Raw genomic sequence first — 19,413 nt, 5'->3', positions numbered from 1 at the left:
CGCTTTGTCTGGAGTTTCTTCAAATCCTGAAGAATCTCGTCAGTAGATTGTCTCCACTTTCTACTACGCTGCGTTGTCTGGAGTTTCTTCAAATCCTGAGGAATCTCGTCAGTAGATTGTCTCCACTTTCTACTATGCTGCTTTGTCTGGAGTTTCTTCAAATCCTGAGGAATCTCGTCAGTAGATTGTCTCTACTTTCTACTACGCTGCGTTGTTTGGAGTTTCTTCAAATCCTGAGGAATCTCGTCAGTAGATTGTCTCCACTTTCTACTATGCTGCTTTGTCTGGAGTTTCTTCAAATCCTGAGGAATCTCGTCAGTAGATTGTCTCCACTTTCTACTACGCTGCTTTGTCTGGAGTTTCTTCAAATCCTGAGGAATCTCGTCTGTAGATTGTCTCCACTTTCTACTACGCTTTGTGCTGGCTTAATGAATGCTTTGTATGGAGTTCTTCAAATCCTGAAGAATCTCGTCTGTAGATTGTCTCCACTTTCTACTACGCTTTGTGCTGGCTTAATGAATGCTTTGTATGGAGTTCTTCAAATCCTGAAGAATCTCGTCTGTAGATTGTCTCCACTTTCTACTACGCTTTGTGCTGGCTTAATGAATGGTTTGTATGGAGTTCTTCAAATCCTGAAGAGGGCGCTTCGGGTACTGGAGTAGCTCTCGTGTAGAGTCTCTTCATTTCTACTACGCTTTGTGCTGGCTTAATGAATGGTTTGTATGGAGTTCTTCAAATCCTGAAGAATCTCGTCTGTAGATTGTCTCCACTTTCTACTACGCTTTGTGCTGGCTTAATGAATGCTTTGTATGGAGTTCTTCAAATCCTGAAGAATCTCGCCTGTAGATTGTCTCCACTTTCTACTACGCTTTGTGCTGGCTTAATGAATGCTTTGTATGGAGTTCTTCAAATCCTGAAGAATCTCGTCTGTAGATTGTCTCCACTTTCTACTATGCTTTGTGCTGGCTTAATGAATGCTTTGTATGGAGTTCTTCAAATCCTGAAGAATCTCGTCTGTAGATTGTCTCCACTTTCTACTACGCTTTGTGCTGGCTTAATAAATGCTTTGTATGGAGTTTCTTCAAATCCTGAAGAATCTCGTCAGTAGATTGTCTCCACTTTCTACTATGCTGCTTTGTCTGGAGTTTCTTCAAACCCTGAGGAATCTCGTCAGTAGATTGTCTCCACTTTCTACTACGCTGCGTTGTCTGGAGTTTCTTCAAATCCTGAGGAATCTCGTCAGTAGATTGTCTCCACTTTCTACTACGCTTTATGTAGAGTAATTTATGCTTATTTGAAGTATCTTTTTGGCTTGATTGTTTTTGTCAGTGGATTATTTCATTTATTAATATTATTTTATAGTAAATTTTGGCTCACTTTTCAATAATTACCAGCTTATATAGGGATTTAAAGGTTTAATTCATTGATAGAGTTGGCATTGTTTCTTCTTTTGGAGATTTCTGTTTATTTAATAATTATGTTATAAATATTGATTTCCAATTCAATCCTCTGTTTGATCCAAAGAGGTATCTGTATTTGCTTAAGATGAAATTTGGTTAAATGTGATACAGAAGTCAATTCTTGCATGTCCAGCCTGTATGGTTGGCTTGTTGTACACATTTTTCCAATAATTCTTGTATTGTGTTATTAATAATATTTATTGGAAGATAACTATTCAGTATGGTTATTTCTATTTATATTATGTCAGGTCTTAATTGCTATGAAAGTGCTATGAAATCTATCATTATGTATCTCAATTATATTTATGTATATGAATATAAATTGTTGAATGGTCATAAATAGCTTAATAAATGGTCCTCATGATCGTGAGGGCAATGCGGAGTCTAATCAATGCTTTGGTGTTGTGTTTTCCTGATGTCTTGAGACAATCAAAAAGAGTGGCGAATTATAGCTTAAATAAAAGTGGAAAGCCTATACATAAATTTGAGTTACCAAAAAGTAGCATTTTATAATTATTGAGAAAATAGGTCCATGAATTAAAAAATGGCAGAATCGGGTTTGCAGTCTTGAGAGCATGTCAAAAACAGTGAGGGCGCTGTTCAAGGCCTCAGAAGCGGAAAACGAGGTGGAAGGACCCTATACATTGAAACATATGTTAAACTTTCATCGATTTACAATCGACTGGTCATCATAAAAAATTTTTAAACGAGCCCAAAAGGCCTCAAAATGAGCAAAGAAACCCGGTGTTTTTACACGTATTTCAATGGGAAGATTATTTAGTGGTGTGCGCCCAAAGCATTTTCTTTCAGTTCGTTATCAGCCATGTTGGAACTATCCAGGCGTATGTGACAACTGGGCAGGTTAAGGGATGGGGTATGAACGTTTGGACAGTAGGTCTATTTATTGTGGGACATTGGAGCACATATCGAATAGGATTCTGAATACGAAGAATGTCCTTCTGATATCAAATAATTTTGATTTTTTGAAATTTGCAATGAAATACACATTTTATGGCAAATGATTAAAAATTGATATTTTTGATATTTAACAGTACTCAAATGAAACTTAATAAATCTGATGATTTATACTTATAGTGTATGTAGGTGGGATGAAAAGCCGACGATCAATTGAAAATTTTGACCTTTCGTATTGAAGATATGGATTTTTTTCCCAAAACACACAAAAAAATTAGGTCTTTTTGGGAAAAAAAATCCATATCTTCAATATGAATGGGCAAAATTTTCAATTGATCGCCGGCTTTTCCTCCCAGCTACATACACTTTAAGAAAATATCATTAGATTTATAATATTTACTTCGAGGACTGTTATACAGGGTGTAACAATAAACTTTATACAATTGCATTTTGACTTCTCAGGAAAAAACTAAAAGTGTTACGGCATAAATGATATATGCAATAGAATCAGTAATATCTTGGCTAAAAGAAGACGTTTAGTTGGTTTCTTTACTAGCTTGGGTTCAAAAGTTATGTCCGATTAATCAAATCGTCCAGAAAACGTGTTGGGCCACTTTTGCCATGTTTGCGTATATCAAGTTTGAACCGCGTAGATATGCTTATCGTGCATTAAACATCAAAGAACTGACACAAAAGAATTATAAGTGGTGTTTCTTTATATAATTAACATGAACTTAATAATAATAATGATATTTCTTTAAAATCTATAAATAAAGTCATGAAATTTCTTTCAAATTATCTTATAAATAAAGTAATTTCTCATATCTCTGAGATATCATTGGTAAAACTGAGAACAGTTTTTGCATCTAAAGTACAAAACAATAAAATTTTGAAATTTAGTTCAGCTGGGCTTCTAGCTGTTCTGGGGCGATCACTATTGCAAGCATTTCTGTTAACAAATTCTACATACTTCTCATACAAATATGTAATTGTATGCCTTGATGGAAGACGTGAGTTTGGAAAATGAGCTATAAACTATCTAATGGTTTCTGCTTGACTCTCCCGGCTTGACTCCATGTGCTACCGAATGTCACAACCATAAAAATAAGCTCTTCCAACGTGAATTTTGGTTGAAGGTGTTGAGCTGCAGCCACGATATCTAGTAAATGAGGTTGTTTGTCTGTTGTGACTTTCAAAAACTCAAGGATATATTTTATTATGTAATCATTTCTACCAATTCGAATACCCCATTGTTTAAAACTACCAATCATAAGAGCACCGTCCAACTGGTCCATGGTTCAACTCTATTCACTTTTGTAACACTTAGACAAAAGTGGCCCAAGCGGTTTTAAGACTAGGTTACATAATTGGCCATATCATCACTTGTATATCACCGATGTTATTGGAACAAAGCTTATCTGGTGGCTAAAGAAATTATCTTGATAGACATATAAATAACAAACCCAAAAATATGCGGCATACTTGTGTCATTCTCTTTTCAAAACTGTACAAATTTTATTGTTACACCCTGTATATCAATTTGTGAAAAATATCACATTCTAATAATTTGTCATAAAATTTGTATTATATCATGAATTTCAAAAAATGAAAATTATTTGATATCAGAAAAACATTCTTCATTCATAATGTAATTCGATATGTCTGATGTGCTCTCATGTCCCACAAAAATACTGTCGAAACGCTCAAAACGCTCATTCCAGATCCTTTAATTTTCATTGGGGATTTTTGAAATCATCGTTCGTCGAACGATATTCAGGTGACCTCGAGCCTTTCATATAAATCAATAGTATCTCGCTATCAGTTGCGCGATATTTAATCCGATTCAACTCATATTTTATTCGTTGTCAGTATATATTTTGACGTCATTAAAGTATTCGTCGAATATTCGTCTTCGAATATGCACTATGAACCGACCCTAAGAATAAATCAAAGGCCACTGGCTCCTAATCACAATGCTTTAAGAACAATACATTATGGTAACATGTCTCAGCACATAAAACAAATAGCCACAGATTAATATATCCCAATGACGAAAAGTCGCTGACCACATATATAAACCATTTTAGCATCATTCTGAGAAGCAGGGAGAGTACCATAACAGCCAACCAGTGTGGAAGATTAAGATCATGTCTCACATAGGGGTTGTATGGATTTCAACTGGAATCGCCCAATTCCACTCAAATGATAATCTTTGTTCATGGCTTTGTTCTCCTTCTTGATGTTTTGTCATATCTCCTTCTTGATGTTTTGTCATATGTGTTTCTAAAGAGGACATTTAGAGCTTTCAGAGATTGAAAACCCCATGTTGATACAACTTTTCTTTGCAAAGTTACATCAATTTATTAATCACTGAAAACAATATAAAACAAAAGAATTTTAACACTTTATTTGTTAATATCTCAAAATCAATATTAGCGACATCCGACTCATTTCCCTTGATCGTGTCACATATGCCAAACACAGACCGTTGGCCTATTTTCTGATCTTAAAGCTTTCCTGAAAACTGGTATGAATTAGAATCCAATGTATACTTACTTTACTAGTGATACCGATGAATACAATTTCATTTCACATGAGACTACTTACCATACCAGTCATATGTTTCTCCTAGTTTGGCTACCTTGGCTGCATCATCAATAGCTTTCTTAGCTTCCATTCTGTGATCTTCAGGCATAGTTGGTAGATATGAATTCTGTGCAAATACAATTATACTAGTGTAAAATGACAATAATCAGTTAAAACTTTCTTTAATTATTTGTATATTATTTACCAAGTCAAATTAACATCTTGTGATGTCTCATATATTATTTCACGACCAGAAGTGTATACCAGTTATTGATGTGGAAAGGTTTCTGGTTTTCAGTTAACCCTAACCCCCTAAGGGCTTTTTGGCGACGGGAAGGAAAAGAAGGAAAGAATAAAGAGAGAAAAGAAAGAAAGAAAGAAAGTTGTTTGCTCTGGGTGGGATTCGAACCTGCGACCCCTCGCATGCCAAGCACTCGGTCTGCGACACTTTGCCACGGGTCTTGTGCTTCGCTGGCCAGCGAAACTGTGCCTATAGGCCCCTATATCACTTAGGGCGATTGCGTCATCACACCACGTGGGATGCACACACGAACAACGCATTCAGTCTACTTTATTTCTTGCTAAAACCTTACAGAGTGTTTGCTACATTCTACCTCACAAAACTTTTGACCATAGTGTGCTGTGGTGATTTATTTGTTTATACATTTTGAACAGAGTGTTAAAAATATTTAGTGGATAATAAATAACCGAAGTTAGCTTGCACCCAAGCTATACTCTGGTTGGTACCAAATAGGTGGAAATTTCTGGGGCTTTCATTATTACTTTTGGTTGGAATATGTACTGACACATACAGGTCATGATATGCGACCATCCACCACAACTGAGCCCGGATGTCGCCAGTGCCACTATTGAGATATGCTACATTGAACTTAACAATAAACAATAGGAAACAAAGGATTTATTGACTGTTTTATTGATTTTTCACTACTTAAATTTATGCCAAGTACTATAGACATGATATACATCATTTTAAAGCTAATTTCAAGCAGAATATTTTGGTTGAATATCTCAAAAATGATTGGCGACTTCAGGGCTCAGTTGTGCTGGATGGTCACATATTCACAATTTTTATATTAGGCGACGAAAGAAAAACCCTGTTCTATGGTTCCGAGTACTTCCGACTAACACAGAATTTGCTTTTTGAAGATTTTTTTTTAATTTTAAAATTTAAATTTTTTTTAAATTTGGGCCAACCAACCAACCCTATTTGAAAGGTCAGTCCGCCCATAGAACAGTGTTTTTTCCATTGCCTTGCTGGTTAAATATTACTATGCAAGACCTTTATATCAATCCACAACGTTATGACATCTTGGTACTGATTGAAGGCGTGGGGTTAGGGAAAGAAGGTCCAATCTACAATGGCTGCCATGTGTCATTTTTTTTTCGATGTATATAATACAGGATGCATAAATTGTTAAATGTCTATAGGGCAGCTATTGCAGATAGGGCATTCTTGCATCAACCTCTCAAAGTACTTTGAGCGACTGTACAACATGCATAAAACTTAACCCAATATGTAAATTTGTCGTCTGCCTCACATACTCCCATATCTCAAAAGGATGCCTTTGTGTGATTTTTTATTATTATTTTCATCTAAATTATGATAAAATACACTGTAACTAAAATTGACTTGATATATTGCTTTTGAGGTATATCACCATATCCCATGTCCATTCATTATTATGAGAGAAGCATGCCGAAATATTAAATAACAATATCAAATACAACAATGATAATATATAAGGCAGCCTATTGAGATACGACAGTATGTGATGTGGACAACAAATTGATACAGGCCTTCATTCACAAGAGAACACAATTACCTTCATCCGGTTTGGGTTCTGCAACAGATTTACCAATGGACTCACAACTGAGTTACCCTGGCAACAGTTGAAGGTGATAATAGCATGCATCACCATAGCAGCCAATGACTGACGGAAGATACTTTGTCCAGGTGATGCAACCAGCTGATTACAGGGATCACTCATGTATTGGTTATCAATCAGACTTGCTGCAAATTCCTGTGGCAAGAACATATATCTATGTTATTTGCTTGATATCAAATTATCTTGTATTTTCTCTTTTTTATGTCAAGTATATCAAGACATTAATAGCTGAAATCAGAGTTAAATGCTGATGAAACCAGTCTATAATATTGAATTGATTAATTCGAATTAAACAATTCATTGATGTTAGCACTGGGTAGTAGCCATTACTGCCAGTAGACAGTTAGTCTAGAAAGTTGACCTCAACGCTGTAGGTGGTCTTCCTGTACTTTGAATGGGACAGCAGTAACCTTGGGCATGTTTTAGACCAAAATTTTGGATTTTTCAGATTTTTTTCTAAGTTTGTGAGAGCATAACAAGACTATCCGTCGATGGATTTTTATTTCCGTTTGTAGATATTTTTAAAACTAAGTTTTTCATAACATATTAAAAGGCAGAGACCCCTGATGTATAATAAATTAGCTAGGTAAGTTTTGAGTAACCTTGATGAAAATTATCAAAAAAGTGCCTATTCAATTGTGTGGGTACGGTCCATCACCTGTCACTTGGTAGTCTTGTAACATGTCTAATGGCGCTGCCCATGCCCACTCGATGAATTGTTTAATTCGAATTAATCAATTCGATATTATAGACTGACTAGCCCCAGTGACCTGGTGAAGGGGGTCCAGGCATTTTTACAGGACAGGCAAGTGTAGCCAACAATCATGTGTTACCCAGACCGGAACAGACTATGACAAGGTCTTATTCATGGGTCATCTGTCCCTTCTTTTTTCATATGAGCCCCACAGAGAGTGGATTTGATTTGTATTTTATTTTTGATCCTGCAGATTTTTTGAATCCGGGACCTCTCTAAATGAGAAAGTCAAATATTTTCCCACCAACTCTAGCATGCACCATGTAAAAGGGGCTCTAGTGTAGAAGCTCACTACTTTTATTGATTGGCTTCAAACAGACAATTTGAACTGAAGCACTGGTAAACTTGAACAAGGGGGGTACACCAAAAAGTATTACAAAAAGAACATCCAATACTGTAGCAGTCAAGTAAGTTTTAGAATTTCTGTAATGTTACAATTATTATCCTAATCTTTACCACGAAAGAAGTGTTTTTAAATACCAATGTGTACCTTTTGCTTCACAACAGTGCATTTCTCAATGTAGCTCTTTATGTCATCTCTAACCTATGGGTAAAAAGAGGAAAAAATTACGGTAAATACTTTAAAATCATTTAGCGTCTTGATATATTTTTAAAAAAAATGTTGTACACAAACAAATTTTACTTTATATACATTGGGACTTTCAAGTTTTCATGATAGTGCTTTTGGTTTTTGGTTTCTCTACATATGAAATCCATAAGCCCCCTGGACATGCTGGAAGACATGACCTCAATCTCCTACAAAGAGGGTTTAGATAAATGGAGTCACCCATTCAGGTAACCCCATTTGAAATTCACACTCCCTGTGCGGAAGATTAAGGTCATGTCTTCCATAGGGGGTGCAATCCATGGATTTCAAATGGAATAAGCGCCCAGGTCATATTGCTCCCCTAGTTACGCCACTGTAGCCCATGGCTAAGTCCCAGATTTTATTGACGGATTTCAATTGACAGGGTGGAGAAGGTGTGATGTTGAGAAACCATAACAAATTTTGTAATTGGGTGGCAAATTCTATCGTTTAATTAACATTTTCAGTAAATCCCATTAGCCTATGTGGGTAGACATGAGATGCTGTCATTTGACGTCATGCTGATGTGCACATCGTTACTGTCAGGCGCGTAGCCAGCATTGTCAGTCCGGGGTGGCAAACGTCAGTATCGTCCCTATTTTTATTCTCCCTCTCCTCCCTTTCACTTTTCTTTTCCCTCCCCTTTCCCTTCACTTTCCCCTCTCCTTCCCATTTCCTTCTCTTTTTCCCTCTCCTCCCCCTTTCTCGTCTCTTTCTCCCTCTCCTTCCCCTTCTTTCTCTCTTTTCTCCCCTTCTTCTCGTCCCTATTTTTCCCGCTTCTTCGTCCCCATTTTAGGTGTCCGAGGGGGCAGTCTGCCCCCCCAGCCACCCCGCTGGCTACGCTACTGGTTACTGTGCATTTGAGAGCTGTGAAGTGCGCAGTAATGATGTGCTCATCGGAGTGACGACATAAGAGGTCTACCTCTGCCCAGAAACTAAAATCAATATAAAATACAATTAGATGAAATTCTTGTTACAACAGATGAAATTTTTGTTTCAATAGATGCAATTATTGTTATCTTGGATTACAATACTGTCACCACAAAATGGACCAACCTGCCAAATTGGGTACACAATGTACAAAATGGTATGTTTATGTTGGATTATCTTTCAAAGTCTCATTAGGGAAGAAGGGGTAGTCCATTTTCATTTTTATTATGAAGCTTTCATGTTTCAAAGGGCTAATTGGGAGAAAAAAAAATCATTTTTAGCAAAGATATTGGTAAATAAGATCACCATCTCTCATAGGACTAGATAGATAGCACTGAACTTCCCAGTTCAGATTCCGCTTCAACACAATTTTCTTGCTTCCCTCTAGTTTATATTTACATATATTTCTTTCTTACTTGTTGAGTTATTGGTTGATCCTGTTGAGTACCATACATGATGGTGACCTCTCTATATAGTGATAACATGAAGACAACTTCTCTCTGTTTAGCTGGCTGCTGACTGCACCCCTGGTCAAACCAAGCAGAAAGGAATGTATAACAATGAAATACAACATATGTATACCATAACCTGAAACTTAACCCTAATAGAGGAGAAATTTACACCTAAGAATTATGCATAAAGGTAAACAGACTATACTATTTTTCACCCTGATGTGCGCAGTGATGTCAGTGTGCATTTCAAGGATCACACCACTAATCAAGTTCCTATTCTTTTATGTGTTAAGAGGTACCTAAGAAATCGTCATTTTTTCATGGTTATAACGTGCTCGGGCTTTCAAAACAATTTTCTTCTAAAAGATTGTGATATATTCTAACCTAAAACCACCATTATTTTGGTAGTTGAGTGGCTCGATTTTTTACAGTGGTGCGTTGAACATGATGTAAACCATACCAAAGCCTACATCTCAGCGCCTCTATGCTGTGACGTCATTTGGTGCATGGAACTAAAAAACCTTCCTAAAATGTCAGAATTGTAATTATATTTTTTATTATTTTATGCTTGGATGATAAGAAAAACATCCACAGAGCACAACTATCACCAAAAAATGGGCACATCAGCCTTCATTTCAAACTTTTTTTCCATTAAATGCACCTGGTATGGTCAGCAAATAAAAACACTGGTTGTTATTTCTTCAGTCAGATAGGGTTGGACCTGATTTAGTGGTGTGATCTCTTCACTGGGCAAATCACTAGCATTCGCTCAAAGTGCTGGTGTATACAGGCACTCGCTTAAAGACACAAGCAAAACAGCTGCTTCAACGTGCTGACGTCACTGCCACATCAGGGAGAAAAATGGTATAGAGTTCTTGCTATACTGAATCACAAAAATCAAGCAAAGGATAATGGTAGCATTAGCTTCCACATACATTTTTAAGTTTGTCAAAAATGATACATGAACAAAGGGACTCAAGAGCAACTTCCTGTTCTCCATGAAAGAACAGGATGAAACCATCATCTATCTACCTTGAGAGCCTTATCCAATGCTGTATACTGTCCAGTAATGGCTGCCTGTGCCATAGCTTCACGAATGCTGCAGTAAGAACCACCACAAACCACAAATCTATCAGGAGATTCCTCATTCTGTGGAAATCAGCAGAAATCAAAATTAGTCAATTACAATTGGCAATGTCTTGATTAAGGTCCACACTAGCCCATTTGAGTGTGTTATTGGCAGATTGTATTGTGAACAATGATCTTTAGAACATTTTATGTAAACAATAATGATATGCGATGTTTTCTTTGCCTGGTTGTAAAATTTACACAAATCACTGAAAGTTTGAATCAAAAATCCTTTGATCATAATTCCTACCTGTGGAATCAGTTCTTCAGGTGTGACCCACTGCAGAGTTCTCTGTTGTGACAACGTCTCCATGGTATTGGTTCCATAGCAATGACAAAGATGGCGGATAAGGAACAGATGGACTTCTTTGTTGGATTCTAGTACACATAACTCCTGTGCTGCATCTAGTAGACCATTCACCTAAAAACGGCAAGATAGTTGAGTGAAAATTATACAACCTAGTCCTGAAATAGAAGACTTTGCTGTATGAGCCCGCTAAGTTGAAAAGGCAGATTTTGCTGTATGAGCTTGCAAAGTTGAAATGTTTGACTTGTCCACTTTGCTTAAACTTATTTGGAATGTGAATGAATCTGCATCCCCAACATATTACAGACAATCTTATACTTTGAGGCTAGCTTATAATTAGGGCCAGTGTGTATCTGGTGATGGGGAGTGCGTAATCGTTGGAAGATACTTTTAAATGGAAGATGAATTGCTTGGATGATGTTAAGACAAAATAAGGCTTTATTCTGCACTGAAAAGCGTTTTCCAGTGATTCTGCACACCTCGCCCTTCTTTGCAAAATTGCACATATGGGGTGAGTTTGTATTTGGGGAAGATTGTACCTGGGATGAGTTTTCTCATTTCCTATTTATGATAATCATAAACTTTTTATCTCAGTCTCTTGTGCTCTCTATATCCTGTGCTTTTCAGACATTCTTAAAGTTATCACAGTTTAACTGAGAACATCATCATCATCATCATCGTCATCAGCCATTGTCGGCCCACTGCTGGACGAAAGCCTAAGCATGTCTCCGCATCTCTCCATATCTTGCATAGGTCTCCATACAGTAATTGCTGTTGTCCATCTGTTATCTGGTCTTCTACTGATGTGCCCTGCCTAATTCCATTTCAGGCATTAAGCTGTTTCCAAGATGTCGTGAGTCTTTGTGTGTCTGTGACTAAATTGCAGCTCAACATTTTTAAAACTCTGAAAAATCACTTACTTGTTTCATGTTGGCAGACAGTTCTCCATCATTCTGACAATATGCGTCATACAAGAACGTTGCAGCTGTTACTAGACCAAACCTGGCACTAGCAATAGCTATGAGATAATCTACTGTGATGTCCTCATGTGGTGCCTTGCTTTCTATCCATTGTCTGGCTTCTTGTAGTTTTTCAGTTGCCATGTCAACCAGACCATGTGTAGGGTTATTGTGTTTAGCAGCTCGTCTGTGAAAAGAGTCCTGTATAAAGACAAATCAAAATTGCGCCATTCCACTTAAAATTTACACTACCTCTGTAGAAGATTTTAGTAATATCATCCACAGGGGGTATGAATATTAAATTGAATGACCACACTATGCAGCTCCATCTGAGTTTCATATTCTCTCTGAGAAAGATGCAACTTGAATCTTCCATAGAGGGAAGGTGCAGGTTTACGAAAGTAGACAAAACTGAGGAGGAATAAGCAATGTCAATTAATCAGGACACATGGATATCACTGCAAGAAAGGTTTATATCTAATCCACATTTGGCTATTCCAGTTGAAATACATACACGTACACCCCTACAGAAGACATGGCCTTAATCTCCCACTGTGTGATGTACATTTCAAATGGAGTCATCAATTCAGGTAACCCCTTTTGAAATTCACACTAGATGTGTGGAAGATTTAAGGTCATGTCTTCCATAGGGGGCGATGGATTTCAACTGGATTAGACCATGTATACACCCTCTGTCTCGCCTTCTAGATATATTACATACAGATTGCGACTGATATGTCTCCCACCGTGTGTTTTCGGGATGTTTACCTTGAGTTAACAACAAACAAACAAACATAACGTTTACAACATACCTCTAGACACTGTATAAAGAGCATGCAGACTTCAATGATATCTTGTGTTTTGTGTTGGGCTAGTACTTGCTGTGCTTGCTAACATTTACTACATACCTCTAGACATTGTATAAAGAGCATGCACACTTCAATGATATCTTGTGTCTTGTGGTGAGCTAATACTTGCTGTGCTTGCTCCAAATACTGACTGATATACTTCTGTACTTCTGTCACACTGAGTAGAAAATCATAATTATTGAATAACAATAATTAATAATTGTGTGGTGCAGATTATTCGCGCACATAATGTTAATCGTGCAGAGCGTATACACACATTCAAGGGCGGGTTGTCGTCATGCATGCGGCGCAGCCATGAAAAAGCATTGACATCACTCCTGAACTTGAGGTGAACCAATGTACCGTAAAACCTCGTCTATAAGCATATAGAGTGCTTTTGATGAAAGCTAAATTAATCCAGACGCCATCTATCGACAAAATGATAATACTTTGGCGTTTGAGCAAATTAATCACCAATACAAACATATACAAACAAGTACTATTGTAAGACCAATCTATTGTATTGGCATATTTATGGTTGCCTCGCTTTAATTTAGCTTTCATCAAAAACACACTATGCTTGTAGACGAGGTTTTACTGTATAGTGATTGGTATCACCAAAGCTACCACAAAAATAACAGAAGTCGCATTGGTTAGATAAAGACATTACATAATACCATGGGTGATTAGGATGAACAAACCATCTTTCTCCAGAGTGGCAGGTGCACATAAACATTAAACAAAAACCCACATGTGCACTCAGCTGGATTTGAACCGGCAACCTTCAGATCTCCATACCGATGCTTTGACTACTAAGCCATGACTACTGAGTGAACACTGGAGTGCTAGATTATCTCTATAAGTGATATGTCAGCTCATAAAAAAGTACCACTCTGATGAAATATAGTATGGAATGCGAACAAAAACTTTACATTTGATACTGCTGATGTGTATTTTAAATACCCTAAAACCTTTCAAAAATTGACTTATCATTTAGCATTACCTTAATTTTAATATGCATGCACACACCCCTACATACAAGATATAAACATACAAAAGTGCATTTTTATAGCCTGCTACATCGATATCAAAGTGCATAAGAAAAAATGGCCAGAAATCAAGTACAAGCAAAAAAAATGTTACAAACCATCATTTGGATATAAAAAATGGTGTTTTCAGACACTTTTTGACTTAGAAGGTGAGTCTCAATCTCTGATTACAACAGGTAGGTTGTTCTAGATGTGCAGAGCAATGCACAAGAAAGTCTGGTTATGGACAGAGGTAATTGATCTAGTTGAAGTGCATTCAGATAGGCAGGTAATGTCAGAAGCTGACAGAAGGCTACCACATGGCGGCTGGTAGAGAGTAGGTCAGATGTTAAATATGTTAAAACATGATATGCTTTCAAAAAAAGAATGTACTTTAAAACCATGGACGAAAAAAATTACACACCGTGCACGAGCAGTCAAAGTTTCAGCATCACCCGATAATGAGGGCCAATTGTTCCATGAAATGCAACAGGCAAACCTGCTAAGCACTTACCACGTATTTTTACGGTCTATCGCCTTAATCACAATTGTTAGACACGGCACGATCGAACAATCGGCCATCATCATGAATAAGCGAGAATTCACAGCATACAATGCACGGGGACTTTGACTGTTGATACATGGTCTGTAGTAGTCTGTATTTAAAACTTACTTTGACTGAAGTAGCAGTTGTAGTAAGACAGATCTGATGACAGGACTTGGATCAATACCATCTCCTTGGAATGCTGTCAGTCTCTTTGTCTGCACCTTCCTTTGTTGCTTATCCTTCATCTCTGTCTCTCTAGTCACGTACGTCATGAGTCTTTCTACTACTTCACAGTTTGGTGGAGTTCCATCAGCAAAACATAACTGTGATACTACATCCATGAAAAATGCATTGCAGCGTTGGCGGAAGGAGTTGTACTTCCATATAGCTTCTCTGAAATTGTTGAACATAAAAATCATAAACTTTTTGCAATTTCAAAGTTAAGGTAATTTCATGGACAAAATTCATTTACATAACATTTATTAACAACAGAGTGTTCATATCAGTATGGAAATTAAAGGTTGGACTGATTTAAATTTAAGTTGCACAATGGTGTAGCTAGAGGCAAGGGAGGGCACATGCCCTGGGCGCTGTCTTAGGGGTGCTAAATCAAACAATTTAGTATTTCTTAGACTGATTCTGCGCCCCCTCCACGTGGTGGAAGTCAAATTTGTGTCCATTTACACGACTTCAACATAAGTAGTCATTTGAAAGAACGTTTTAAGACCGAAATTCAACTTAATTATATCCAAATTAGTAGTATTTGTGCAGGAATTGGGGTGCCATTTTGTATACTTGCTCCCAGTCACCACAACCCCTAGCTACGCCACTGCAGTTGCAGGCAATAAAAGGTTGGGATTTGACATATGAGCTGGTTTGTTTCTTTTTAGTTTGGAAAGAACTATTTAGTTGCAATAAAGACCAGCACTAAATTCAACTAAAGGGATCCAGCATTACTTGAATATTCAACTGCTATGATATTCAGCAAATTTCTTCAGCGGTGTCCGTCTGCTCTGTCTGATTATCACGTAAAAAGAACTAGGTCACGTGATGCTATGCAGTTTGACTGTAGCGAATGAGGTGCCAATGTGATGATGACGTAATTCAATTAGCCAATCAGAACCCCACTTCCGTATACGCCATAAACTGTGCCAAATTGGCAGACCGCTGAAGTGCTGTGCTGAAAATGATAACTCAAAGCCTCAGTGAAATCTCGTCATATCAACTGACCTATTTTCTGTTGTCACCTCTAGTGGATAATCCTCAGCTACATCTTCCCTACATGCGGGGCATGATCGATTACCGGTGTTATGGAACCATTTGGTTAGACAGTCTTTGCAGCAGATTTTCCCACAAGGCAACTCTATAGGCTGTGTAATGTCAGCTTTAGCGCATAGTGGACATTCCTCAACTCCCATTCTGCACAAAAGAAAAACAAACCACAAAATTGAAATATCATTTTAAACAAAAAGGCATGTGCTTCATCACCTGGAGTTCATTAAAGGGGTATTTTGTGATTTTAGCATCCTATTAGATACGGCTCAATAGATATCCAAGAAAAAGGCTTATTTTCAAAATTTCAGTTGATTTGGACACTGAATATGCGAGTTACGCATAATTACGTGCATCACAGTGCCCCATAGGCCACTGTAAACTCATGAATATTCATGATGTAAAAGAACCAATAGAAAATAATGGAACTATGCACTTCATGCATATTGATATTTGGCACACCACTCTGAACATTTATGTGCCCAAAATTATGTGTACCTATGCAGTATGTAATGGTTAGGGACCGTTCACAAACACTTGTAAGGGGGGCCTGATGCAAAAGGGGCCCTGAAAATTTTGATGCTCCTAAGGGGGGCCTGAAAAATGACCACAAATTTTCCTGGAAAAATTGAGTTTATATGCTTTTCTATGGGGTTGACCCATAATTTTCATATAAAAAGGAGGGACGCTGAAATTTTTCGAGGTCTGTAAAGGGGGGGGGCCGAAAAATGTTTGCGATAAAAATTTTTTGCATCAGGCCCCTCCCTTACAAGTGTTTGTGAACGGTCCCTTAGGTCACTTTGATTGCAGGTGAGGGTTTGGGGCCACTAATAATGTGGGTTTTTGTTATTTGAATTTTAAGCTTATGAAGGATAATTAAAACCTCCTTTAATTATGTTTATGAATACGATTACTGACTGGATATGAATTTGTTAATGTTCAATTTACATATATCAACAGACCTGCATGAAGTTTTTCCCTTCTTCACAATGCATTGGTATGTAAAAATTAAACTTTGCATGTTTCAATATTTGTTATTTGAACTCGAACAAGCTCATACCAAGCAATTAACCTGTAATCAAATTTGAGACATCTGATATCAATTTATCATTTCACTTACTTGAAGTGCATTTTGCTTGCCTTGGTACAACACACTTTCAGTACATTCTCTACTACTTTGAGACCTTCTAATGTCTTCATTCCATTCTGGCTGTTAGCTAAAGTCTGTTAAATAAAAGAGGTTGAGTAAGATTATGTGGGTATGTGACATCCACTGCCAAATTGCTTACATAATTATAAAAGATAATAATAATTTTTTAATTGTCATCAGTTCTTCTTCTTGCACGTAGTAAAACCAAGAAACCAGGAGATACCATAGAATTCAATCTGCAAGCATATAGGTCTTTTAATGAGTTTGTTTTTAATGAAAGAGACAAAAGGCAGACAACCTCAACAAAACATTACAATAGTTTGGTCTTACAATAATACTTGTTTGTACACCCCCCTGTATCAGTTATACAGTTGCCCAAACTTCAATAATGTTTTTGTACAGGGCATCTGCCATTTGTCCCTTTTGTCAAAAATAACTTAAAAGAGGCATATAAAAAAATTATGTTCGTAGATGGAATTCTACAGTAGTTAGATCTCAAGGTGCTTTTGAACTGCTACTCCCTTGTTTCTGCATCACCTTCAGCAAGTCCTTTCGCTCCATTTGACAGGCATTAAAGATAATTTCATCAGCTGTCCACACTGCTCCACACTCAGATGTTGGCTGGGCTGTCCAACAGACCCCATTTCTATTGTTGGCCTTTAAGCATCCAACCTCTGTACGATGAGGAAGGTCAAAGCCTGAACATCTTTGTTCCGCACTACGAGACCCGTTTTATGTACTATTTAAGTTTTCAGTTAAGGGGTGGGGTATGAACGTTTGGACAGTATTTATTGTGGGACATTAGAGCACATCAGACATATCGAATTGCATTCTGAATACGAAGAATGTCTTTCTTATATCAAATAATTTTGATTTTTTTTGAAATTCGCAATGTAATACACATTTTATGGCAAATGATTAAAAATTGATATTTTTGATATTAAACAGTACTCGAAGTAAACTTTACAAATCTGATGATTTATACTTAAAGTGTATGTAGGTGGGATGAAAAGCCGACGATCAATTGAAAATTTTGACCTTTCGTATTGAAGATATGGATTTTTTTTCCTAAATACACACAAAAAAATTAGGTCTTTTTGGGAAAAAAATCCATATCTTCAATATGAAAGGTCAAAATTTTCAATTGATCGTCGGCTTTTCATCCCACCTACATACACTTTAAGAATATGTCATTAGATTTATAAAATTTACTTTGAGGACTGTTATATATCAAAATGTGAAAAATATCAAATTTTAATAATTTGTCATAAAATTTGTATTATATCGTGAATTTCAAAAATGAAATTTATTTGATATCAGAAAGACATTCTTCGTATTCAGAATGCAATTCGATATGTCTGATGTGCTCTCATGTCCCACAGAAAATACTGTCGAAATGCTCAAAACGCTCATTCCAGATCCCTTAAGTAATCAGTTGTAATGTGATTGGAAAAATAGAGGTAATGGACTCATTACTCCTAGCTGAATTCCTTCACAAGTGAAAGGCCCATATCATACTAGTAGTCACAGGGATCAGGAGACAAATCGCTGATAATCAAATGTTGCTATTAAGGGATTTAAAATGAGCGCTTATTATGCTTTGACAGTATTTTTGTGGGACATGAGAGCACCTCAGACCTATCGAATTGCATTCTGAATACTGAAGCATGTCTTTCTGATATCAAATAATTTTCATTTTTGAAAATCACAATATAATACAAATTTTATGACAAATTATAAAAATTTGATATTTTTCAAATTTTGATATATAACAGTCCTCGGTAAATTATATAAATCTAATGTTATATTCTTAAAGTGTATGTAGCAGGGAGGAAAAGTCGACGGTCAATTGAAAATTTTGACCTTTCATATTGAAGATATGGATTTTTTCCCAAAAAGACCTAATTTTTTTTGTGTTTTGGGAAAAAAAATCCATATCTTCAATACGAAAGGTCAAAATTTTCAATTGATCGTCCGCTTTTCATTCCACCTACATACACTTTAAGTATAAATCATCAGATTTCTAAAGTTTACTTCAAGTACTGTTAAATATCAAAAATATCAATTTTTAATGATTTGCCATAAAATGTGTATTAAATTGCAAATTTCAAAAAATCAAAATTATTTGATATCAGAATGACATTCTTCGTATTCAGAATGCAATTCGATATGTCTGATGTGCTCTGAAATCCCAAAATAAATACTGTCCAAACGTTCATACCCCAGCCCTTAAAGGTGGGTAACCTGATTGAAAATCTCATCCCCCACTTTACCTCATCCAAATGCTGATTTTGGTATCAGATGAAAGTCATATTTTTCTCATAAACATATTGAAATTTGGCGTTTGAATCGGTGTATTTCGAAGAAATCATCAAAAACTGCAGAATTAGTCTCAACTATGGTATACCATAGTTGAGACTAATTCTGCAGTTTTTTGATGATTTCTTCGGAAATACACTGAGCTGGAACTTCTAATTTCAATATGTTTATGAGAAAAATAGGGTCTTTCACTTGAAATCAATATATTACATGATCATGATGATTATCATTAATAAAAACACTGTAGACTACCAATATCACACCT

General features: G+C 36.6%; 1 protein-coding gene across 1 annotated transcript in view; it reads right to left on the bottom strand.

Annotated features, from left to right (window-relative positions):
• The window catches only part of LOC140163729 (E3 ubiquitin-protein ligase rnf213-alpha-like), a 175,020-nt gene that overhangs the window by 16,508 nt on the left and 139,099 nt on the right, over positions 1 to 19,413 (bottom strand). The window contains exons 65-75 of the mRNA XM_072187044.1: positions 16,800 to 16,903; positions 15,638 to 15,826; positions 14,534 to 14,800; positions 12,893 to 13,010; positions 11,946 to 12,185; positions 10,969 to 11,139; positions 10,623 to 10,739; positions 9,555 to 9,665; positions 8,113 to 8,166; positions 6,806 to 7,003; positions 4,983 to 5,088 (exon numbers count right to left, since the gene is read on the bottom strand). Coding sequence (XP_072043145.1) covers positions 4,983 to 5,088; positions 6,806 to 7,003; positions 8,113 to 8,166; positions 9,555 to 9,665; positions 10,623 to 10,739; positions 10,969 to 11,139; positions 11,946 to 12,185; positions 12,893 to 13,010; positions 14,534 to 14,800; positions 15,638 to 15,826; positions 16,800 to 16,903 — 1,675 coding nt within the window. The remainder of the gene's footprint in view (positions 1 to 4,982; positions 5,089 to 6,805; positions 7,004 to 8,112; positions 8,167 to 9,554; positions 9,666 to 10,622; positions 10,740 to 10,968; positions 11,140 to 11,945; positions 12,186 to 12,892; positions 13,011 to 14,533; positions 14,801 to 15,637; positions 15,827 to 16,799; positions 16,904 to 19,413) is intronic.

Source organism: Amphiura filiformis, chromosome 11, assembly GCF_039555335.1.
Source record: "Amphiura filiformis chromosome 11, Afil_fr2py, whole genome shotgun sequence".
NCBI lineage: Eukaryota > Metazoa > Echinodermata > Ophiuroidea > Amphilepidida > Amphiuridae > Amphiura > Amphiura filiformis.
The sequence above is the reverse complement of the archived record's forward strand: the minus strand, read 5'-3'. Positions and strand labels throughout refer to the sequence as shown.